Genomic DNA, 25700 nt, shown 5'->3' with positions numbered 1-25700 from the left:
AATTTGGTTTCAAACCATTCCCCCAGGAAACATTCAAAAACGACTTAAACCTTTTTGAACACTCAGTTTCTGACTCCAAGAAACAATCACATTATAAATATCTGCCCAGACTGTCTGTTCTTTGACGTCAGTCCAATTACAGAGAGACAGTCTGTAATTACATTGCTAAACACCTCTCTACACTAGCCAGCCCCACTTGCCATGGGAATTACTGACTTCTCTCCCCATTTTGGACCCAAAGCAATTGGAATTAAGATCCATCTAGGTAAAGTTTTACCATTAGCAAAGCCTCACACTATTCACCACTCCCACCTTTGTTACTACTACTACTAATAATAATATGTTTTATTTGTGTACCGCTTTTCCTACGATCAAAGCGGTTTACAGCAGACATATGGATATACAACAGAACAAAGCAAATAACAAGTTCAATACAAGCATAGCAGTAATACAAAATCCAATATTACAATAGTACAGTTAAAATACAATTAACAAAGATAAGAAAAAAGAAAAAAACCATTATACTAGCTGATACATGCATACACTTACATCCCATATCCAACTCTCCCCCCCCTCAACACACAACACAGTAGCAGAGAAGGATACAAACAATCAATCACTACAACTGTACAGCTAGCAGGAACCCAACCCATCTGCCTCTAAGATGTTACACAAGTGCGCAGTTGCGCAGTTGAGATGTTAATGTCTGTAGGCGGCATCTCTGGGACGGTGCGCAGATGCGCAAGCAGACACCCGAGCCCAGAGAGCCGCCCGGCCTTAGCAGCAGCCCCAACCGCACAGTCCTTGGAGGAAAAAAGGGGGCGGGACGAAGGAGGAGGCCAAGCTAGCTGGCTTTAAGCGCTCCGCTGCCACCGGTTCTTGTTCTAGTTCTTGTGTGTGTATGAACACCTATATCTGTATATGTGTGTATATTGCCTTTCCCCTAAATAAAACATAAAAACTTATTTCAAGTGCCTTTGGAGTTCTCTGTGCTTCCAGGCCTGGTATAGTTGGGCTGAATCCCAAGATCGCTCTTCCTCCAACCAAACTATATGTCTGCTTTCAGCTAAGTACCACATTCCCCTAAAAGCATAGCACTTGCAGGTGTCCTCCAACCAAACTATATGTCTGCTTTCAGCTAAGTACCACATTCCTCTAAAAGCATAGCACTTGGGAGTGTCCTCCCCAGACTCCAGCATTTTGGGTAACAAAGGGCCTCTGGAATAAACCATGGAGCTAAGCAAGCTCAGGTAGGAAAAGAAACATTAGAGAAAAAGCAGGTTTTGTGTCCCCCTTCCTTCATAGATATTATTCATAATTGCTAAATGGAACCCCTAAATATGTCTGAAAACAAAGATTTGAGCCGATTTTCAGATATTCTCTCAAACCAGTTCTTAAAATCTGTCAGGTTCATGGCTGCCTCCCAATCCCCAAGGCCCCTCTCATTTAGTGTCTCTCCAATAGTGCCTCACTATACTACAAATTCAAATATTCTACAGGATGTTGCTATCACAATTAAACTACGCTTGAAAGGGATCTAGGACTCCTAGTAGACCACTAGTTGAACATGGGCCAACAGTGTGATGCGGCAGCTAAAAAGGTCAATGTGATTCTAGGCTGCATCAATACAAGTATCTAGATCAAGGGAAGTAATAGTGCCACTCTATTCTGCTTTGATTAGGCCTCACTTGGAATAATCCTGTGTCCTGTTCTGGGCCCCACAATTCAAATAGGATGTTGACAATTGGAACATGCCCAGAGGAGGGCAACCAAAGTGGTGAAGGGTTTGGAAACCATCAAGCTCTATGAGGAATGGCTTAGGAAGCTGGGAATTTTTCCTGGAGAAAAGAAGGTTAAGGGTGGATATGATATCCATGTTTAAATATCGGAAAGAGTATTGATGATGGAGCAAGCATTCTTTCTGCTGCTACAGAAAAAAGGAGACACCACAATGGATGCAAGCCACAGGGAAAGAGGTTCCACCTAAACATTAGGAGGAACTTGGTGACAGTAAGAGCTCTTTGACAGTGGAATATACTCCCTTAGAGTTTGGTGGAGTCCTCTTCTTTGGAGGTCTTTAAACAGAGGCTGGATGGTGCTTGGAATGTATATTCCTGCATGGCAGAAGGGGGTTGAACTGGATGGCCCTTGTGGTCTATTTCAACTCTATGATTCCATAATTCTAGGGGAATCATAGTACCATGATAATTAAGCAAAAAAGGGACCTCAGTCTTCATAGAAAAGACAATGGATCCCGGTTCCTTACCCACAGAGGCCACATTCTCATAATTCTCCATCATCACATAACTGTACATGACTCTCTGTTTCTTCGTCAACAGTTTCCATTCATCCTCGGTGAAATATACTGCCACATCTGCAAAGGTCACCTGCAACAGAAAATAGCCCTCATCCAGAGAGTGCCTAAGCAAAAGGGGAGGAAAGCTCATGGTGCATCCAATATTATTTCATCACTTCACAATTCAGTCCAGGAAATAAACTTTAAATTCTGTCAGCAAGAAAAAAGCTACTGCCTTTGAGAAACAGTTTGTCTCGAATCTTTCCAATATCGTAGACAATATAATAAACAATATAATTTAGGCCATGGCTGGGGTATTGAGGATGGATTAGGATACTGAGTATCCCAACATATACAGTACATTTAGCCACAAAAGAATTATGGTGCATTTAGCAATGTCTTTTTTACAAAATAGTTCTGGGGAGTACTCTGGAATTGAGGGCCAATGGACCCACTCCCAATTTAGATCCAGAGGCCTTCTCCCATTTCCCCCAACATTTCACAGACAGGAAAAGCAAGAAACATGTGGACAAGCAACACAAAATGGTGGTGAGGATGGCCTTCCCTTCAGCCACCATCTTGAGGAAGAGAAAGGCAGACTAGCTCCAACAGGTCTGCCTGGAAGAAGACAAGCCCTCCCTTCAGCCTCCATCTTGAGGGAGAGAGAGGCAGGCTAGCTCCAACAGGTCTGCCTGGAAGAAGACAAGCCCTCCCTTCAGCCACCATCTTGAGGGAGAGAGAGGCAGGCTAGCTCCAACAGGTCTGCCTGGAAGAAGACAAGCCCTCCCTTCAGCCACCATCTTGAGGGAGGGAGAGGCAGGCTAGCTCCAAGAAGCCATATCCTCCGTCCAGTCCATCTGCCTTGGTCCAGGCCGCGGAGGTAGAGAAGAACTGCTGGACCTCATCCCCTTCCCCCCCACCACTCCTTTCTCCTTTTCTGTTGTGTCTTTTAGATTGTAAGCCTGAGGGCAGGGAACCGTCTAATTAAAAAGATTGTATGTACAGCGCTGTGTAAATTTACAGTGCTTTATATATAATGGCTAATAATAATAATAATAATAATAATGGCCAAAGTTGTTTATGAGGAAGATCACAAAAGCTAGGAAGGGCAAGTCAGGAGGCTGAAGCAAAAGCAAAGGGCAATATCCTGCCTCCTTCATTCCTCTTCCCTCCCCACTTTTGAGTTGATGGGGTTCAAACTGAATGGCACTCAGGAACTGAAGTGAACTGAGAAGGGGAAAGTGGGAGGATGAGAGAGCAAGTGAGACATTTTTAAAAACCCCTGAAAAAGTGGGTCGACAGAGGATTAACCAGGACTGTCTCTGCTAAATTGGGAGCGTATGTTCTCCGCTTGCTTTCATGAACTGGTCCAGCAGTGACACAGATGAAACTAATAGTCAAGAACCTCGACTCACCAAAGAGTTCTTGTATCTCTGCATCCTCTTTCTCTTGGAGCCCAACTTCCTCCGCTTGGCCTCTGTGTCGGCCATCAGGTGGGCAGGGGTCCTGGTGGTCTTGCACTTGAGACACTTCCAGCAAAAGGTGCCCAAAACCTGTGTCCAAGGGGCCGAGATGAAGTTCCTGAAAAAAGAGACCAGAGATTCAAAAAAGGACGCAAATTGGGTCTCTTATAAAGAATTACTGTAATCCAAATAGATAGAACTGGTTATAGAATAAAGACACGAGAAGATCCTAATGATCTTTCATGGTTCTTTTACAAACAATTAGAGAGCTCTTCCTAATGGATAAAAAACATTACGGTATTTGCAAATCAGACTCTGATCTAGAACAGGAAATAATGTTGAATAAAGATGCTTTGTTAGCAAGACTTTATAATTGTATTCTTTAAAAAATCTATACAGAAGAGGAAGTTATTAAAGAAAATATCATCAGATGGCCTCAAAACTGTCAAAGAGAGTTATTATCAAAGATTTCCATTATATTTAAGACAAGAGAGAAAAAGCAAGATGTATAAGAATTGCAGTAATTTGTGTTGGAAATGTGAAAAGGAGCAGGGTTCAATCTATCAAATGTTTTGGACTTGTGGGAAAACTATACAGTTTTGGAAGCTGATTTATTTTGAAATTAAGTTGTAACTATATCTTTTAAATTCTCAGCTGAAATTCTTTGCTTAATATAATAGAACAATCCATAGGAAAAAAACATGGTAAAATATTATTTTATATGTTGTCATCTGCAAGAATAGTGTTTGCTCAGAGATGGAAAACTAAAGAAATACCTTCAAAAGAAGATTGGATATTTAAGCTTCTGGACATGATGGAAATGGACAAACTCTCAAGAGGAATTAGAAACGAACCGTGAAATTTATATAAAGGAGACTGGAATATTATAATTGACTATCTCCAGAAGCATGGAGGGAAAATGCTACTTTAGAGACAGAACTAATTTAAGTTGAAGTGTTTTAATTTATTCAATGAAATATAACAGCTGTAAAACAGAAGTATGTTGGGAGGTTAAAAACCCAATGATGTTTAGTTTAATCTAATTGGAGTGATTTTGTATCAACTGTTTTACAATTTAAACGAGGATTGAAAGAGAAAATAAATGATTCGTAAAGATAAGTATAAGTAGAACAATATATATTTACTTTTTACTTATTAACAGATAATTAAAAATGAATGAGATAGAAATAAAAGTTAGTCTGGTAGTTTGGAAGCAGCAGATGGAAAATGCGAGTAATGGGCTTGTCTTTAACCCTCAGTGCTATGGAATCCTGGGATTTTAGGACACTTAGCCTTCTCTGCCAGAGAGCTCTGGTGCCACAACAAACGACAAATCCCAGGATTCCACAGGATGGAGCCTGGAGAGTCAAAGTGGTTTCGAACTGGATTATTTCTGCGGTGCAGATACAGCCTAAGTCGGTTGTAAAAGGGAAGAAGCACCCAAGTCTAGTTTTTACCCTCCTAATAATGGCTTTCCTTTAAAAGAAAGAAGCAGTCTGCTTTTCTGTCTAAACCTTATTTTTGTTGTTCTTGTTTGTTTCTATGTTTATTTGGTAATAATATGAGATGTTCTGGTCTGCCTCCTTCCTTCTTCCCTCAAAATCTCTTAATAAGGAAACTGAGGAGACTTTTAAAACCTCCCAAAGGAGACACTTTTGACCTTTTTTGGGGGACTAGCCTCCTCTTAGAAGCCAAAGCCCAATGTTTGTGAAGAATGAGAATAAGACTTGTATTAAAACTATGCTCCCCATTTCTGGTCCCTTTTAAAACCCATGTTCCCCAGAAGGAGCAGAGCAGTGTAATAAGAAAACCCTCTCTGAAAAGAGACACAAAAGACACACTTCCTTCCTTTTGGCCCAAGGAGCCTGGCCTCCTTCTGACTCTGGAGCCTCAGGAGAGAAAGAGGAGCCTCTGTTTAACTGAGGCTCAGAGAAGGTTCTGGAACATTATTCCCAACAGTCACAAGCAGCACAAAATGGCTGCCAGAAAACAAAATGGCTGCCTCTGCCTGAGTAGTAGATACTCTAAGGATATCTTTACTATAAATAACAACATATAACTAAAATGTAAGTCATACAAGATATTAAGAGTCTTGCAGGTACAATATTTGTAAGTATATAATATTCAGTTCATACAAGCTATTAAAATAATAAATAGACCTAAACATCTAATTCTGAGACTAACTTCCAAGATCCGCTCTTTAACTCTCTCTCTCTCGATCTCCAACCGACACAATTCCCCCAACTGTCTCTTGGTCTCTCAGGCCTTATATCTCCTTCTCACGGAAGCTTCCAGAAGAACCTTTATCTTGCTCTCTGATTGGTCAAGAGAGCCCTCCGTAGCAGTGATGTCATTCTGCATTTGCATAAACCTCCCTTTACTGCCTGAAGAAGACCTCCATTGACTGGAGCCCAGTCATTACACTTTCCCAAGGCAAGGCTTGCACCTATTTCCAATGTTGTTCTTGGGGTCTGCCTTCCAGTTGTTTCCAGGTCTTATGGTGACCTTATGGGAGTCTCTGAAGGGGTTTTCTGGGCAGGTTCCTTCAGAGTGGGTTTCCCATGGCCATCCTCTGAGGCTGAGAGAGTGCAACTTTATCATCATCATCATCATCATCGTTTATTTCTATAGCGCTGTAAATGTACACAGTTCTGTACATACAAATGATCAAGTCAATAAAAATAAAACCTGCCAATCTACAAAATATGTATAAAACAATAGGCAATAATATAAAATAGAATTGGTTAAAATAAGCATCAACATCAACATGAGGGGCGTTTTCGCCATGTTTCTGGGAAGCGAGCGGAGGACACCTCATCTTATGGTGTTAAATTGACCCAGGGGTCCCACAAAACATGGCGGAAGTGCCCCTCGCATCCCAAGATCACGAAAAGACCCCAGACATTTTTGACCGCTGTGGGTTACAGAGAAGTCCCTGATGCTTGGAGCCGTGGGTCATGCTTTGCCCACCACATTTTAACCTGAAAGGGAAGCCCAGGGTGGGATGGGGAGAATCTGGTGTCACTTTTAAGGCATGTATTATTTAAGCATGAGCTGTTTTGCATCATTTCAAATGTGTATTTTTATTTCTTGCAACATAGTAGGGCCCAGGGCAGTTCACCAATGCTCCCAGAAAGGGATGTCGGAGAGGATTATTTTGGGTTCTTGGTGGGAAGAAGCAGTTGTATTCCAGGGGCACAAAAGGAAGGTCCCAGAAGGTCCAATGCTTCAGACAGCGACTCCTCCCCAACCGCAGAGGCCCTGCTCCTAGGTCTCTGGCCTCTCAGCCTGGAGAGACACAGCTTCTTTCCCAGGGAGCTCTCCATTCGGCTTCCCTTTTTCCTCTCCCAAAATGGAGGACAAAAGAAGGTTCTGGCTACTAGGGTTGCCATGACTCTCTTCCACAAAACTCCAGACGCAAGTCTACAAAAGCATATGCTACAACTTTTTTCACACAGTCTCAAAGGTGCCACAAGATCCCTTAAAATACTGATATTCCTGAATAACATGGCTTATGGTTGAATCTGCACTGCAGAATTCATGCACTTTGACATCGCTTTAACTGCCATTTCTCAATGCTATGGGATTCTGGGATTTGTAGTCTGTTTTCACACTAGAGCTCCCGAGAGAAGCTACAGAGCTCACAAAACTACAGATCCCAGATCTCCATAGAATTGACCCATGGCAGTTAAAGCAGTGTTGAAATGCATGATTTCTGTAATGCCCCTTGGAAGAGACCTTCACAAAGGTGAGTCCCCCTTGACTTCTATGGGGCAGAGAGGGAGGGAGGGAGAAAAGCCCCAAAGAGCCATGAGACAAAGAGGGATTCCTACTCTAGGGATCATATCCAGAGGTTGCCACGCTGGCCGGACCATACAACAAACCACAATAACAGCCACAATCCGCAGAACAAGGATACCTTTAGTGGCCAACCAAAATGCACAAAAAAGATGGAGGAAAAAACTTTTGAAGCTCAACTGGCTTCTTCATTGGGAAAAAGTGTTAAACAGCTAAAAGGAGAAAGGTATCACAGTTTTGTGGATTTTGGAGGTTATTGTTTGCAGTGTGGCCAAAAAAACCTTCTCCTGGATATGCTTTCTAGATTTCAGGATACTGTATGTTTTTTAACTTTATTACTAAAGAAAATACCATATAGGACCAACAACAATAACACAGATACAATTAAAAGACTTGACAAATACAAATAATCACAAGCAACATAACTTGTAAAACATACTCAATTTAATCCAAACTCATACTATATCCAACCTGAGATCCCACAACAAACAAACAAAAGACTTCCCAAGTTTATGTTCTCTTGCTGTGTCTTTATTTTCTTTTCTACATTTCATACTTCTCTTGATCACTTGTTTAGTTAAACATTTTCCATTTGCTTTTTGTACCCTTCAATCCATGTTTCTAACAATATACAAGAAAAGAACAAGAAAAGCAAAACACGAGAGAAACCAGGAATAGATAATCTAATCCTATCAGTTGTCAGAGAATTTATTTTTTCCCCCTTTCCCCCCCTCTTTAACTAATCCACCTTTTTGGTTTTAGTTTTTTTGATAAAAAGAGGTGCCTTTACCCATAATAGTTTAAAATTAATATCACTTAAATAACATTGATGTAACTTCCTTTAAAGTTGGGATGTTTTATCCATTGTATTCCCTTCAGTCTTCCATCCTTTTTTGATGTATCCATCACTTTATCCCAGTCTGGTGAGTTTATCTGCTTCCAATGCATCAAATAGTCTTAACAGCCATTCTTCTCCTTCAGGATCTTTCCTTTGTCTTCATTCTTTTGCTAGGGTCATCCTTGCTGTTGATAAAAGATAAAACAATACTCTACCATGCAATTTTTCCACTCCATTTTCGATAATATTTAATAAAAATACTTTTCAAGCAAATTTTAGATTCACTTGCAACATTTTAAATATTATACGCTGTACTTTATGCCAGTATTCTTTCATTTTTACACAGGACCAACAGAGATGGGAAAATGTGCCTTTTCCATTTCCGCACATCCAGCACCTATCCAAACTATTCTTAGATGTTTCATGTATTTTTTCAGGTTTCAAATACCGTCAAAAAAGTACTTTGTTATTATTATTAAAACAATTATTAAAAATAGGGCAGAGGCAGTTAGAGCAATTGTTGGACTAAATCAATAGGATTAATTAAATTAATTGGAGATTGCTGGAATGTTAATCTGGAAAGGCCTGCCGGAAGAGATACATCTTGACTGCTTTTTTAAACCTTTCAAGACTTGTGAAATATTGGATCTCTTCCAGCTGGCTATTCCATAAACTGGGAGCAACAGAAGAGAAGGTCCTCTGGGTAAATGCAGCCAGCCTAGTTTTTGCTGGCTGTAGTAAGTTTTTACTAGAGGACTTCAATGTGTGGGCAGATTTTATGGGAGAAGGAGATCCTGTAAGAAAGCTACACCCAAGCCCTGAAGGGCTTTAAAGGTTATAACCAACACCTTGTACTGTGCCCAGAAAGTAATAGGCAGCCAGTGAAGAGACTTTAGTATAGGTTTAATATGATCACCTCTAGATCTTCCAGTGACTACTCTGCCTGCCGTATTGAAGTTTTCGGACTTGGTGCAAGGGTAGCCCTTTGTAGACCGCATTGCAGAAGTCAAGACGTGAAGTTACCAGCAAGTGTATCATAGTTTTCCGGCCTTCAGGTTCCAGGAAGGACACAGTTGTCGTATCTACCAAAGCTAATAATAGGCACTCCTGGCCATCGCATCTATCTGATCTGACATCTGGAGCGACAGATCGAGGAGCACCCCCAAACTGTGAACACAGGACTTTAAGGGAAGTTTGATCCCATACAGGACTAGTTGACAAATCTCCATACCTGGGTTAGGACCTCCAACAACAAGCACCTCCGTCTTATCTGGATTCAGTTTCAATCTGTTTTTCCTCATCCAGCACATTACTGCCCCAAGACATTTATTCAGAGGGGAGATTCCTTCCTTAGTTGACGCTGAGGTTTGGGGGATGAAAAGGTATAGTTGGGTGTCATGAGTGTACTGATAGCATCCCACTCCATGCCTCCGGATGATCTCTCCAGTTTCATGTAGATGTTAAACAGCATTGGAGACAGGATGACGCCTGAGGAACGCCAGATTTAAACTCCTATTTAAAGGAACAACTGTCCCCAAGCATCACCATCTGGAATCTGCTTGAGAGATAGCACCAGAACCACTTCAATGCATTGCCTCTGATCCCCAATTTCCTCAGGCGATCCAGAAGGATGCAATGGTCAATGGTATTGAAAGCCACTGAGAGATCCAAAAGCATCAACAGGGTCACACGGTTCACATGTCGATGCTCAAACAAAGATAATCTACTAAGGCAGTCTCGTCTCCATATCCCATCCTGAAGCCAGTTTAATAATAATAATAAACTGTTTATTTATATCCCAATTTTCCTTAGTAGATCAAAGCGGGTTAGTTTGAAATGGGTCTAGATAATCTGTTTCATCTAAGACCACTAGGAGTTGAAGAGCAACTGCCCTCTCAATCATCTTTCTTAGAAATGGAAGATGTAAGACCAATCTGCAATGGTTCATGTCCAAGGGATCTAGGGCGGGCGTACCACCACTTCTTTTCAGCAAGATGGAAAATAGCCCTCCCTAAGAGATGTATCTATGATATATCTCAAGTGAGTCCTAAGTGCATTTCCTCCATGGATGACCAGCCATGAAGGGCAAGGGTCCAGAGGGGAAGTTGTCTTCTTCGCACTTCTAAGGAACTTGTCCACATTCTTGGTAATCAGATTCAAATTGATCCAGTAAGATCTTATTTATGGAGTCACTGGACACCTCACCTATAGCCTCTGTAATAATGTTGACATCCAAGTCAGCTCTTATCTGAGAGATTTTATCTGCAAAATGGTAATTTAAAACATCACAGTGAGCTGTGGAAGGCTCTAATAATGGGTTCCTGGGGGAAGGTGCCTGTACCCAGAACTGGGGGAGGGGGGATCTTTCTGGGGCGGTTGGTCTCTCTGCTGGGCCTCCTCCACAGGGTTGTTGTGAAGGTATGTATGTGGGTGCATGTGTCTACTCTGGATCCTATAGGCCTCTAAGTCTAGTTCTCAGGTTGCCAGGAGGGTTGTCCTTCTCCCCAGGAGGGGATTTGGGTTCCCTCCGTTTGTGACCTCTTGGCTGTGGCCTAAATTGGAGGTTTTCCCTCTCCTCAGACAAAGCCCCCTCCCCCCAGGGGAAGCCCCCCACCGAAAAAATGTTATTTCCAATGCTATCCTCTGTGATGCTCTTTATTTGGCACAAAAATCTTTCCCCCCAGCTTTGTTTGGGGGGAGGATGGGGCTGCCTTCCTTCTTATAGCCCCCCGAAGACTCTCTAGCCATTCATCCGAATGAAAGAGGCTCTCCCCCACTTTCCTCCCTCAGAGTGTGAGGGCAGCAATGGCTTCAGATGCGGAGACTGCGCATGCGCACATGCCCCCAAAGGCCCCCCTGAGAATCCACAGGAATCTGTAGGGCCTTGCTGCTGATTATTCTGCTGACCGCCTTTGCAGGAAGGGAAAGAGTGTGAGGGGATTCAGTGACCTTCCCTTCCTTCCTTCCTTCCTTCCTTCCTTCCTTCCTTCCTTTGATGAGAATTGGATGAGGCTGGAATGGAGCCCAAGGTAAGGAGCTGGACTCAGGAGGGAAAGGCAGGGAAGGAGGCTCTGCATTGTAAATATAGCTCTGTCTGTCTGTGTGGATATATATAAGAGTGTGTGTGCGTGTTGTGTGTTTGCTTCTTACGGCTGCAAATAGAGCTGAGGATGGAGGAAAGAAGAAAGTATCAGTTTTGTGCAAATTCAGAACTTCTATGCATCAAAGAGTCCAGTGTGTTGAAACAACAAAGAACTTTACTGAAAACACATAGTCATAAATTCAGTATTTAAGCCAGAACTGCCCACTCCAAAGCAAACAATACATTAAAACACCAAAACCAAAACTCCACCCTTTACTATACTTACCCTCACCTCCAGTTCCCACAGTCTATGCCCCACAGTTAACCAGCCCCCCCCCTTTAAAGTTCCCAGAAACTAGCCCTCTTGCAGGCACTACCAGACCCCAACATTCGACAGGCAATATCCCACACATTCCAAAAGCTATCCTTCCCATAACTATTCTAGCCAGCTGTAATAAATCCCAGCCCCCCCCCCCCCCATCTAGCTAACCTATACCACAACGCACAATCCCCAGCCAAATTTATAACCCAAAGGAATTATCTATACTAATAGCAATTAAAACCTAAACTTAATAAAATATAACTTTAAAACAGACATATGGACAGACAAACACACAAAAAATCACAAGGGTCATTTCTTATCACCACTGAACTGAAAAGATATATTTTTGTATTCCTTCTTGACTTCTTGTTAGATCATTGTTGGGATTTGTGTGGCTTCTCTCCTGTGTGGCTTCTTTGATGTTTCACTTGGGCTGACTTGTCAGAAAAACATTTCCCACAATGCTGGCATTTGTGTGGCTTCTCTCCTGTGTGGACTCTCTGATGTGTCACTAGGATTAACTTCAAAGAAAAACATTTTCCACAATGCTGGCATTTGTATGGCTTCTCTCCTGTGTGGACTTTCTGATGTGTCACTAGGGCTGACTTCTGAGAAAGACATTTCCCACAATGCTGGCATTTGTATGGCTTCTCTCCAGTGTGGCCTCTCTGATGTGCCACTAAGTTTGACCTCCGAGAAACACATTTCCCACAATGCTGGCATTTGTGTGGCTTCTCTCCTGTGTGGACTCTCTGATGTGTCACCAGGTTTGATTTCAATGAAAAACATTTTCCACACTGCTGGCATTTGTATGGCTTCTCTCCAGTGTGGACTCTCTGATGCATGACAAGGATTGAGTTGTAGGTAAAACATTTCCCACAATGCTGGCATTTATTTGACTTTTTTCCTGTGTGGGCTCTCTCATGACTCAAATGTTCTTCTGTAAAGAAGGACAATGACAGATAAGACTGAAAATCTGACTTAAGAGAGGAATGTGTTATCCCAAGAGTTAGCCCCTTTTGAACCCTCCCTATTTGAGATTAAATTAATAAAGTTGCTGTGAGTAACCCAAGTATGAACTTGTGGCTTAAGCCCCTAAATCCATGGAATGATTATATCCTTACTCATAGGAGCTAGCAAAAAAGAGACTGGATGGGGACTGCCTTGAGGGACTCGGTGGAAGCAGATAGTCAAAGGACTGTTGAAAAAATATTCCATGAAACATGTGCAAATATACTTTGATTGACAGGCGGCATCATATCCTGTGACACTGCCAGAGAGTGCTGAGTCAGAGCCTAAGGCATGATGCAAGCTAACTGCAGAGGTCACTTCATGCTGTTTGGCTCCAGGAGATGACTAACTACCAAGACAGTATACAGCTCACATACGGATTGGTGTGGATTGGATTGGAGGTGTGTGTACAAGAGATGGTGAATTTGAGGGAAGTCTTAGAGGAGAGCTTGCAAATATTTGTATTATTTTGCAATTCAAAATAGAGAGCCTCCAAGGATTTAGATTAAATAAACTGTGTTTGTGACTTATTTTTAAGTGTGAAAAGTGGTCAGTGCATTGCCAATATCTATATCTGGGTATTGGCTTCCGTACTCTACTATGTTATTGTTGAGCTGCATCTGGGAATGTCACCTTCAGATTGTGCTGTATATTGGTTTGTGAACGCGATCGGAATTCAGAGCCAAGAAGGATCCAAGAGCTAGTGTGCTAATCCTTTTTGTCTGAGATATTTGCACCAAGCACCCATTGCATTCAATTTGGTTTCTGACCATTCTTCCCCCAGGAAACATTCTAAAGTGAGTAAAACCTTTTTGAACACTCGGTTTCTGCCCCCAAACAACAATTCCAGTATAAATATCTGCCCTGACTGGCTGTTCTTTGACTTCATTCCAATTACAGACAGTCTGTCAGTTGACATGGCTAAGCACCTCAATGCACTCGCCAACCCCACTTGTCGCAGGATGTCCTGACTTCTCTCCCAATTTCGAACCCGCAGCAATTGAAATCAAGATCTGCCTAGGTAAGGCATTACCGTTATGAAAGTCTTACATCTCTTTACCATTCCCACCTGTTCTTGTTCTTGTGCATGTGTGTGAATACTTACGTGTGTGTCTGTATTTTGATTTCCCCCTAAATAAAACATAAAAACCTATTTGAAATGCTTTTGGAGTTCTGTATGCTTCTGGGCGTGTGTCCCCCTTTCCTCCCTTCATAGATATTACTCATAATTGTGAAATGGAACCTGGCTTTACTCCTGCCTTCCCCTCCTGGCTCCCAGATGCCTGACCCCCTTCCCTTTCTCCCTCCGTGCTCCAACCTTCCCTCTTGCTCATCTGCACTGTTTCAGCATTTCACCTACAACATCTTTTCCCTGCCTTTCTGTTTTTCACATTCCCTCCATCTCTCTATCACAGAGACATACCCAAAGCGCCTGATGCATAAAAGGGACACTTTCAGGCCCATTTGCTGAGAAAGTAAGGATAATAACTATACAAATAATTCATTGGGAAAGGCAAAGCACCTGGGAGGGGGGAATCTGGACTCCAATTTTGGTGAGGGTCAGCAGATAAAAAGGCCAGTGTGATCCTAGGCTACATCAGTACGAGTTTAGTGTTTATGGCAGGGGGTTGGACTGGATGGACCTTCTACTTCCTTTCAACTCTTTGATTCTATGTTATAGATTAAGGGAACTAATAGTGCTACTCTATTCTGCTTTGGTCATGCCCTCACTTCAAATACTGTGTCCACTTCTGGTTACCACAATCCAAAAAGGATGTTGAGAAGCTGGAGTGTATCCAAAGGAGAGCAATGAAAATGATGAAGGGTCTGGAAAGCAGCAAGCCCTATGAGGAGTGGTTTAGGGAGCTGGGAATGTTTAGGCTGGAGAAGAGAAGGTTAAGGGTGGATATGATAGCCCTGTTCAAATATTTGAAGAGATACTGAGGATGGAGCAAGCTTGCTTTCTGCTGCTCTAGAGCAAAAGACACAGAACAATGGATGCAAGGCACAGGAAATGAGGTTCCACGAAAACATTAGGAGGAACTTCCTGACAGTAAGAGCTATTCAACAGTGGAATATACTCCTTCAGAGCATTGGGGAATCTTATTATTATTATTCATTTCAAAAGCGCTCCTTTTTCGAAGGTCTTTAAAGGTGTTTGAAGGTCTTTAAACAAAGGCTGGGTGGCCACTGGACGGGGATACTTTAAGTGTGTATTTCTGCATGGCAAGGGGTTGAGGCAGATGATCCTTGTGGTCTGTTCCAGCTCTGTGATTCTATAATTCTAAAGTGGAATCATAGTGCTATGATAATGTAGAATGAAAGGGCCCTCTGTCTTCATAGGAAGGGCAATGAATTCAGCTTCCTTACCCACAGAGGCCACATTCTCGTAATTCTCCATCATCACATCCTTGTACATAAGTCTCTGCTTCTTCGTCAATAGTTTCCATTCATCCTCAGTGAAATATACTGCCACATCTGCAAAGGTCACCTGCAATAAAAAATAGCCCTCATCCAGAGAATGACTAATAAAAGGTGAGGGAGAAGCACATGATGCATCTCAAAAATTATTTGATCACCTCAGAATTTAGTCCAGGAAAGAAACTTTAATAAAATAATAATAATAAACATTTTATTTGTATACCGCCCTTCCGTAAGATCAGGGCGGTTTACAGCATTTAAAATACACAAAATTCCAATAAAAACCATATCAAAATTACAATTATGACATAAAAACAAAAACAAAACAACAACAACAAATGCCCCCGGGTTAGCCAAACCATTGCCTGTGCGGCTTGTGCGGTGGGGGGGCCTATACGGACTTAATCGGGGAATGCAGCTTGAAACAGGTGGGTCTTCAGATCCCGTTTAAATTGGGCCAGGGAGGTAACTGAGCGGAGCTCAATGGGCAGCGTGTTCCAAAGGGCCGGGGCGGCGATGGAAAAAGACCTCCTAGAAGTGGAGGATAACCTCGCCCCAGGAACCCTAAGGAGTTGCTGCCCAGATGTTCTGAGGGTGCGAGGCGGAATGTACGGGGAGAGGCGGTCCTTCAGGTATCCTGGGCCCAAGCCATTTAGGACTTTATAGGTCATTACCAGCACCTTGTATTGCGCCCGGAAGCGAATGGGCAGCCAATGGAGGTTTTTTAAAACCGGTGTTATATGGCTGGCCCTGGACGTGCCAGTGACCAGCCTAGCTGCCATGTTCTGCACCATTTGAAGCTTCCGGGTTTGGTACAAGGGCTGTCCCATGTAGAGTCCATTGCAGAAGTCCAGTCTCGAGGTTACCAGGGCATGTACCACAGTTTCAAGGTCCCTCTGGGCCAGGTATGGGCGCAGCTGGCGAATAAGCCGAAGCTGATAACAGGTGTTCTTGACCGTCGCATTCACCTGAGCTGTCAGGTGAAGGGACGAGTCAAGAAGCATCCCCAGACTGCGCACGGAGTCCTTCACAGAGAGCGTGACCCCGTTCAGGACAGGTGGAACCACCGTCATTCCTGGACCAGGGGAACCTATCACAAGTACCTCCGTTTTCTCTGGATTCAGCTTGAGTCGGTTTTCCCTCATCCAGCCCATTACTGACTCCAGACAGGCCACGAGAGGAGAGACGCCATCCTCAGTCACTGCATCAGTCGGAGACATAGAGAAAATAATCTGGGTGTCATCAGCGTACTGATAACCCCGCGCCCCATGTCTCCGGATGATCTCTCCCAGCGGTTTCATGTAGATGTTAAATAGCATGGGGGACAGAATGGCTCCTTGAGGGACCCCAGTTTTAAGGGCCCTCTCATCGGAGCACACGTCTCCCAGCTGCACCATCTGGGACCTCCCAGAGAGGTAGGACCGGAACCACTGGAGCGCAGTGCCCCCGATTCCCACCTCTGCCAGGCGCCCCAGAAGGATACCATAAATTCTGTTAGCAAGAAAAAAAGCTACTGCCTTTGAGATCCAGTTTGTCTCAAATTCTTTCAATATAATAAACAATATAATTTAGGCCATGGCTGGGATATTGAGGATGGATTAGGATATTGACTATCCCGACACGTATAGTACATTTGGCTTCCAAAGATTATAGTGCATTTAGTCATTTGTTGCCAAATTTCAGAGGCAAATGTCATTTCTAAAAAGCAGTTCTGGGAAGCACTCTGGGCTTGAGGGCCATGGGGCCACCCCCAATTTATATCCAGAGACATTCTCCCATATCCCCCAACATTACACAGATGGGAAAAACAAGACACATGTGGACAAGCAACACCAGAAAGTGGTGAAGATGGTCAAAGTTGTTTATGAGGAAGATCACACAAATGGGGAAGGGCATAGCAGTTTGCCTTTGCCTCAGACTCCTATCAAGGACAAGATCCTGTCTCCTTCTTTCTTCTCCTCTCCCCACTTTTGACTTGATGGGGTGCAAACTCCTTGGCCCTCATTATGCTGAAATTAAAGTGAGCGGAAGAAGGGGGAAAGTGGGAGGAGGCGAGAGAAACCAGGACATTTGAAAAGCCCCCAAAATAATTGGGTGACAGAATATTAACCAGGACTATCTCTGCCAAACTCATACAGTACTTTATTTGCTTCCTTTGGCCCAGTAGTGACACAGATGAAGCTAATAAAATAGTGACTCACCCAAGAGTTCTTGTACCTAGGCAGCCTCTTTCTCTTGGAGCCCAAATCCCTCTGCTTGGACTCTGTGTTGGCCATCAGATGGAAAGGGAGTCCTGGTGGTCCTGCACTTGGGTCACTTCCAGCAAGAGAGGCCCCAAAGCCGTGTACAAGGAGACTGAGATGAAGTTCCTGAGAAAAGGGATCAGGGTTAGGATTGGCTTGGCAAGAAACCCTGCAGCACTCAAAGACACAGAGAATAGCATCCTGCTGGTGACATACGCAGGTGACATATGCCTTATTTGGGCTGATGCAGAGGTGGGCATCCCCCTCCTCCCTCTGCACCAAACAAAGCCCCCTGGACCTAGCATAGATTCACTGCAGCTCCCCTACACAACAGATGCTCCATGCCTTATTAAAGTGGTGCAGGATAAGGGGATGGGGAATTGGAGAGGGCCCTTGTTATGTCCCCGTAGCTAAATGTGAAATGAGTGCATCATCTCCAGAAGTGCCCATTGGTCCTCACAGGAAGATGTCTTCATTTTGCTTCTGGCTACAGAAACACAGCTGAATCCTTTTCCAATACCTCGCACCCAACGCTCTCACCAGGAATGGAATAGCCATTCAGGATCACTTCCATGTCTCTATGGTAGTACCTAGGTCAGTGAATAGCCAGTTGTTGGCCGATTCCACCTGGAGCGAAACTGGAGCATAAAATTTTCTGCTGGGTCAGGCTTTTTGGCCTAGTAGCCCCTCATTCTCCCAGTGGCCAAACCAGTTGCCCTCCATCCCACAGGGAGGCCCCTAGTCAAGCAGGGCAGGAAAGGAGCTCTCTCTACTCTGGTTGCTCCCCTTCCTTGGTACGCAGCCCTCCTCCCAGGATTGGGGGGCAACAGAGGATTGAGCTGATGGGAAGAGAGCACCTGATTTCCACATGCAGGACTAAATCCTAACCTGTATCATATACTATGCTTCTTCCTGATCAGAGGAGAATCACCAAATCAGCTGGATTTACCTATAGGTTGACTCATCAGTCACTTATGGGTTCAGTGGGTCTACTCTCTAGGTTTAATCAATAGGATTCATTCCTCCTCAGTCTTTTAAATGCAGGATGGCTAATTCTTCATGCTGTCTCATCAACACTGATGAAAATTTGGCTTCTCTTTCATGCAGAGGAGGAGGAGGACCTTCTTTATATCTCAGATGGGGAACCTTGGGCTGGATAAGATATGCACTACTTTACTGATCTGATCGTGCGCCTCCCCTCATCATGCCCCCTTCCCCATTTAGATACTGGTGAAAATAATTATTTCCTTTTTACAAATGAAACTGTTTCTCTAAGCTTAACTGCTATTTGTGTGTGTGTCAGTCATAGCTGGAGCATGAGGTCTGCACTTCCTCTCTCTGCTTGCTGAGGCCACCCAGAAATCCTTATGTGTATATTTGTGTGCAGTGTTGTTGAACAGACCCATTGTCAACATCCCATTCATTTTCACTTCTCCTTATGTATTTTTTAAAAGTATGTACACCATTGAATGTATTGTACTTGATACAACAAAATTCTATAAATGTATAGGTTTAAGATTAAAGATTGCATCCTGGATTATGCTCATTTTTGGGAAGTGAAGACGTATGTAAATACATTTTATAAAACCAGTGAAACAAATATCTTAGGACCTTACCACACGGGGGCTTTTTGAGCGTCAGTTCGCATTGGCCAATGCATATTCACGTTATATAGCATTGGAGTTCCACACCCCAGCTCTCTGAATACGCTTTGCCAATTCGTATTCACGTCATATCACATCATTCATCCACACCTGGGCAGCCTTCCGGATCGAGGTCTTGCGCATTGGCCAATGCGTATTCACGCAAAGCGAGGCCAGTGCAGATTGGATCACCACACCAGCCCAATAATGTGTGTTCGCCAATGCGCATCGGCAGCTTTGCGCATGCTCTGTGGGGCTCTGAACGGGGCACAACATTTTTAACTTCCGGGGGTGAAGAATAAGGTCACTGTTTAGCACGGTATATCGTGAGATTTGCTGCCTTTAGCCACTTACAAAAGGGGTATGCACCATCTGTATGTGTGTGTGTGTGTGTGTGTGTGTATATATATATATATATATAAGCACACACATAAATACATACATACATATATATATATATATATATATACACACACATAGTGGTACAGCCAAAAGTGTGATGCCTTTTTTATGTGTACACACACATTTGTCTGTATGAGAGTTTTTATGTGTGTGTGTGTGTGTCTTTTTAGATTGTAAGCCTGAGGGCAGAGAACCGTCCAATTAAAAAGATTGTATGTACAGCGCTGTGTAAATTTACAGCACTTTATAAATAAAGATTAATAATAATAATAATAATAATAATAATAATAATAATAATAATATATCTATATATACACACAAACACACAGATATATATACAAAAACACACTGTGCCTCAGCCAAAAGTGTGATGCCTTATTTATATGTGTACACACACATCTGTCTGCTTGAGTGTTTATATATATGTATGTGTGTGTGTGTATATATACATGTATACACACACACACACTTATAGTGTTACTGCCAAAAGTGTGAAGCCGTATTTATATGTGTACATACACAGCTGTCTGTGTGTGTGTGTGTATACACATACATATACATATGCACACTCACGCATACACACACACACACATACACACACACACAAACTGTGGAGCAGCCGAAAGTGTAATGCTGCTTGTATATGCTTGCACACACATCGGTGTGTGTGTGTGTGTGTACACACAAACACACACACACACACATACACACTCACGCATATATATATATATATATATACACACACACACACACACACAACCACACACACACACACACACACACAAACTGTGGAGCAGCCTAAAGTGTAATGCTGCATGTATATGTTTGCACACACATCTTTGTGTGTGTGTGTGTGTGTGTGTATGCACACACACATACATATACACACACGCATATATATATATATATACACACACACACACACACACACACACACACACACAAACTATGGAGCAGCTGAAAGTGTAATGCTACATGTATATGCTTGTACACACATCTTTGTGTGTGTGTGTATGTGTATGTATACACACACACACACATATATATACACACACACAAACTGTGGAGCAGCTGAAAGTGTAATGCTGCATGTATATGCTTACACACACATCTTTGTGTGTGTGTGTGTGTGTATACACATACATATACATATACACACATGCATATATATATATATATATATATATATACACACACACAGAGACACACACAAACTGTGGAGCAGCTGAAAGTGCAATGCTGCATGTATATGCTTGCACACACATCTTTGTGTGTGTGTGTGTGTGTGTGCGCGCACACACACACACACACATATACATTCCCTCCTCCCTGGACACAAAAGGTTTCTGCTTTATCTCGTTCAGTGGAAATAACGCTCCCCAGCCCCAGTGGTTGTGCTAAAAGGGGAAAGGGCCACCAGAAGAAGAAGGGGGAAATTCCAGCGCAGCATCATGGGAGATTTGTAACCGGTGGTTTTCGGAAGAACCAGCAGATTGGATGTACACACCAGCCAAAGCAGCAGAGGTTCCGCACTGGCCATCAATGTGGATCCAGCCGATCCCCTAATTTTGCGCACTCGCAAAACGGAGGAGCCGGCTGCCTTCAGTTCGGAACCCAGCCGTGAATACGCATTGGCCAAGCGTATTCATGTTATATCGCATTGGTCAATGCGTATTCAGAGCTCACAGGTGTGGAACTCCAATGCTATATAACACGAATACGCATCGGCCAATGCGAACTGATGCTCAAAAAGCCCCCGTGTGGTAAGGTCCTTACAAAGCTCTAGTAAACAACAGATACACACACAGTCCCCATACAAATGACTCACTAGCACACTGTGTGGTTGGGGTCTGGAAATCTCACTTCCACCTTCTGGGAAGGCAATGCTAATGATAGCCATTAGGGCTGAAAGGCAGGGTATAAACAACATAATAAATAAATAAAATAAAATAAAATAAATGCTGCTAGAGACTGAATGTAGGGCTATATTCCTGCAAAGCATGGGCTCACTCTCTCAGCTGCAACCCTTCCACATAATCCTGGACTCTGAAACATTTAAACAAAAGGCCTCTTTCAGCTCCAGGAATAAAGACCTACCTTTCAGTACAAAGACCCTGATTCCTGCAGCCCTCCAAAGGGCTCTTCTGCAGTCCTTTGTTGCCGGAGCTTTCCCCGGGTCAGAGACTGTCTCCTTAGCCGTAGAGAAGGGTTGCTCTGAATGCGGAGAAGGAGGAGGTCCACAGGGCTGAGGGGGGGAAGGTAATGGGAAAAGGGTCAGCACCAATGGCTTTTACTTGGTCATGCTCTCCATTTTCCTTGAATGTCCTCCACTTTGCAGTGCCTTGTGCTCCTTTGTGGTAAGGACATCTGGTCCCCCTGCTTGAGGGTCTCTCCCCCAATAGAGCCATGGGGTCCAGAGGGAGGGCCAGCCGTGGGTCTCCAGGGTTAGTGTTAGGGTCCGGAGAAGGGAGGGAGAGGCTGGGAAGCCAGAACCTCAGAGTTTCTCCATGCATAGCAGCTGCTCCAACCACTGGGCTATATTCCCTTCCCAATGGGTTCAGGGGTACAAAGCGGCTGCTGGCATTTTGTCTTCTGAATCCTGCCTGCACTGGTCTCCTCTCCTGTGACACAGCCCCAGTCCTGGCCCACCACAGTCTTACGGAAAGGGCCCAGTTCAAGGGGGAGCTGAGGATTTCTATTCAGACATTTTGTGAGAGATAATGTTTTAAAGAAAGCTTTTCCTCTGCTTTGGTTTTGTGGGAAAATACCTAATGTATAGCATTTCCCACCTTGGCAGGAGATGGGGCCAAATCATTGGGGTCCCTAGGGTTAGTGTCACCCGGTTTGACCGCCTCCTCCTCCCATTTCACGCCATACAGACTTCTTAGTAGTGCTTTCTTCCCACTAATGTTACTTGAAAATCATAATTCCCATATTCCACGGAATGTAATGCTAATAGTTGTGACATAAACAACTATCACAATTAAAAGGATACTTTCAAATTACAATTTGATAGGCACAACCTAAATGTATTTACAGATACACAGTGAAGATTTAGTGAAAAGGTGATGTTTAAAAAGAAAAATTAAAAAGGATAACTTTTAAAGATTAATTTAAAAACAAATTAAGATTAAAATGTTGAAGTTTTGTTCTTCCAGGCAGCAGAGCCCAGCTCCTCCATGACCTCCTTCTTGATCAGAGGAGGGGGATGAAGGGAAGACCTTGGCCACCATTACTTGGGGGGGGGGGGTACCTTCATGCCACGGACCAAGACCCCTCCTGGGAAGAAAGCATCCTTTGAGCCCCTTCGTCCTTCCTCCCATGGCCCCCATTCCCTTTTCCGACCCTCTCCTTCCTGCCCCCCCACTAGGCCTGCCCCCCACAACCACCATTCCTCTCCTTGAAATGGGAACTGGGGGCTCTTCTTCTCTCCCTCCAAAGCCTTTCCCTGCCCCCCCTCTGGGAAGCTGAGCCCTCTTGCCCTTCGGAGGACGGAGCGGATGACTGGAGTCCTTCCAGGGGGGACCTAAATCATGCAGACCCCCTGCTCCTCCCCTCAGGCCCCTTCACTAAGAGCATCCATTAAAGAGCATTAAAGAACCATAGAGTCACAGGAGAGCTGGAATAGACCACAAGGCAAATGGCAATGGAGGGCAGAAGGTGACAATGCCTAGGAAACTCCTCTGACTCACAGCCATAGTAACTCCTGGTAGTAAATAGTCCAGGGGGCTGAGGGAGGGGGTCTCCTTTCCCAAAGTGGCGTGGAAAGGAACGGTTCCCATGGGACTGTGGGCCCCATGGCCTCTGAGCAAATCTATGGGAGACCATGCCTCAAAGCACATTGGAGGAGTCTCTGTCTGGATGGTCATCTCTTCGGAGGACTTGGAGGGCAGAATGGGACCGGAAGGATGGCCCTTGGGGCTCCCTTCCAGCCCTAGGAGCCTATGAAGCCTACCTTACAAGGCTGTTGTGGGAGTTAATCACAAGAAAATTACTACACAAGAATGGCCACCTTTTAGCAGCTTACAATAAAAAAATATCCATACAATACAATAAAAACATGTTTCATGATCTCCCAAACCCTTCCTAACAATCCCATCCAAAATAAAATACCATTAAATTACTGGACAGTTATTGAAAACAGGGATGGTAGTCAAAGCCCAATGTTTGTGAAGAATAAAAATAAGGCTTGTATTAAAACTATGCTCTCCATTTCTGATCCCTCTTAAAACCCATGTTCCCCAGAAAGAGCAGAGCTGTGTAATATAAAAACCCTCTCTGAAAAGAGACACAAAAGACACACAAAGAGACACACTTCCTTCCTTTTGGCCCAAGGAGCCTGGCCTCCTCCTGACTCTGGAGCCTCAGGAGAGAAAGAGAAGCCTTTGTTCAACTGAGGCCTCAGAGAAGGTTCCGGAATATTATTCCCAACAGTCACAAGCAGCACAAAATGGCCGCCAGAACACACAATGGCAGCTGAAACACAAAATCTCTGGCTCAGCGCTTGGCAGTTGGCAGTTTGAGGCCTTCAGGGAACCCAAAATGGAGGCTGAAAGGGCCCCAAAGTCAGAAGGGTCCTCAAACAGGATTTCCAAACCTTAACAACACCTAAAATGCCAAACCACAAGAACATTCCCAGAGTTCCATAGCACTGAGCCATGACCATTACAGTGCTGAAGAGCAAGAATGCCCAGCGATGGTGGCATTAATGATGATTAAGGTCTGGCAGCAGCTCCATCCCTCCCCCCCCAGGCTCATCGTCATCATCATCATCATCATCATCATCATCATCATCATCATCATCCAGCCAGACCTCAGTGCAGCAGTGAAGCCTAACTGTTCCAGGCCTTGTCTCTCTGCTGTCGCTTCACTCCTCTCTCTCCTTCTAAAACTCTACTCCTCGCTCACTCTTCTGCGCTTAGAACTAAACAGAGAAGCCGAAACTCCGCCTCTTCTTGAGGTTGACCAATGGGGGCAGAGCAGCAGGAAAACCACACCCCCTGCCCCAGACTCACATTTTGTTTTCTGGCGGCCATTTTGTGCTGCTTGTGACTGTAGGGAATAAAGTTCCAGAACCTTCTCTGAGCCTCAGTTGAACAGAGGCTTCTCTTTCTCTCCTGAGGCTCCAGAGGGCCTGCTTGCCACCAAAATACAGCTCTCTGCTTGCTCTCAGCAAAAACTGCTCCCCCACTAAAAACCTCTAGCTACAGCAGAGCATGTTGGGAAAGGGCAAAGCAAACCTGGAAATAATGCAGGGGAATCCTACAGCTCCTCCCACAAACTAATACAAAGAACTTTTCTACACTAAACATACTATGGCCTGAACCAAAATGAAAGAAAATGCAGTCCTGGCAGGACATCACAAAAAGTCTCTTTAGTTTTCTTATTAAGAAATTTTTACACATGAAGGAAGTTGACAAACCAGACCATCTCATATTACCAAGAATGAATCAAACAAACAACAACAAAAATAAGGATTAGACAGAAAAACAAAGTGCTTAGTTTTTGAAAGCAAAACCATTATTAAGAGGGGAAAACCCAGACTTGGGTGCCTTTACCCTTTTACATCCAGCTCAGGCTGTATCTGCACTGCACAAATATTCCAGTTCAAAACTGTGTTAACTCTCCTGGCTCCATCCTGTGCAATCCTGGGATTTGTAGTTTGTTGGGCACCAGAGATCCAGAGCCACCCAAGGCACGGCTGTCCAGGGCTCTCTTGGCCCTCCTTTGCTTGCGAATACAGTGGGCCCCTGGTATACGCGGGGGATCCGTTCCAGACCCCCCCGCGTATACCAAAATCCGCGTATGCTCAAGTCCACGCATGCCAACATTGGGGACAAAAGTCCCTCTCCTCCCCAACTTTTTCCCCTCCTCGCCTCCACTGCCGGCACAAAAGGGCCAGATTCAGGTGTTGGAGGCCAAGAAGCCTCCAGCCTGGCACCCAGCCCTCACGCAGAGGCAGAGGCAGCGGCTGAGAGGAGGCCTCTGGCACTCTCCTCGGCCTCCTCTCCGTCGCCACCATAACCACCACAGGAGGTGCCCGTGCCAACAGCAGAGAGGAGTCTGAGGTTTGGCCTCCTCGCAGCCACAGCTCCACTGCCACCGCCAACACGAAAGGGCCAGGTGCAGCCTGGAGGCCTCTTCTCTAGCTTGTTTCATGTTTTTATTTTATATACTGTTT

The 25700-nt window shown here is 44.1% G+C and overlaps 1 protein-coding gene across 2 annotated transcripts; it reads right to left on the bottom strand.

Annotated features, from left to right (window-relative positions):
* Positions 1-11458: 11458 nt before the first annotated feature.
* LOC149301519 (uncharacterized) lies at positions 11459-24411 on the bottom strand. 2 transcript variants are annotated; one of them, XM_089484073.1, is made up of 5 exons: positions 24333-24411; positions 21617-21764; positions 17433-17600; positions 15181-15301; positions 11459-12739 (listed from the first exon to the last, which is right to left on the bottom strand). In XM_089484073.1, the coding sequence occupies exons 3-5, from the start codon at positions 17505-17507 to the stop codon at positions 12174-12176; spliced, it is 762 nt and encodes a 253-aa protein (XP_089340199.1). In that variant the 5' UTR covers positions 17508-17600; positions 21617-21764; positions 24333-24411; the 3' UTR covers positions 11459-12173. The 2 variants fall into 2 exon arrangements, with proteins under 2 accessions (XP_089340199.1, XP_089340200.1); XM_089484074.1 differs by lacking the exons at positions 21617-21764; positions 24333-24411 and adding an exon at positions 18424-18555.
* Between the last annotated feature and the right edge of the window lie 1289 nt (positions 24412-25700).

Source organism: Sceloporus occidentalis, unplaced genomic scaffold (genome assembly GCF_023333645.1).
Source record: "Sceloporus occidentalis isolate IW3139 unplaced genomic scaffold, rSceOcc1.0.p SCAF_21, whole genome shotgun sequence".
NCBI classification, from domain to species: Eukaryota; Metazoa; Chordata; class Lepidosauria; order Squamata; family Phrynosomatidae; genus Sceloporus; species Sceloporus occidentalis.
Note: the sequence above shows the minus strand (reverse complement) of the source record. Positions and strands in the feature narration are given on the sequence as shown.

Coding starts and splice junctions, on each gene's coding strand:
- LOC149301519 (XM_089484073.1), bottom strand. CDS start 17,507: ATGGCCAACACAGAGTCCAAGCAGAGGGATTTGGGCTCCAAGAGAAAG. Junction 15,302..17,432: donor CTAGGTACAAGAACTCTTGG/GTGAGTCACTAT, acceptor TTTTTATTGCAG/GTGACCTTTGCAGATGTGGC. Junction 12,740..15,180: donor CGAGAATGTGGCCTCTGTGG/GTAAGGAAGCTG, acceptor CCTTCTTTACAG/AAGAACATTTGAGTCATGAG.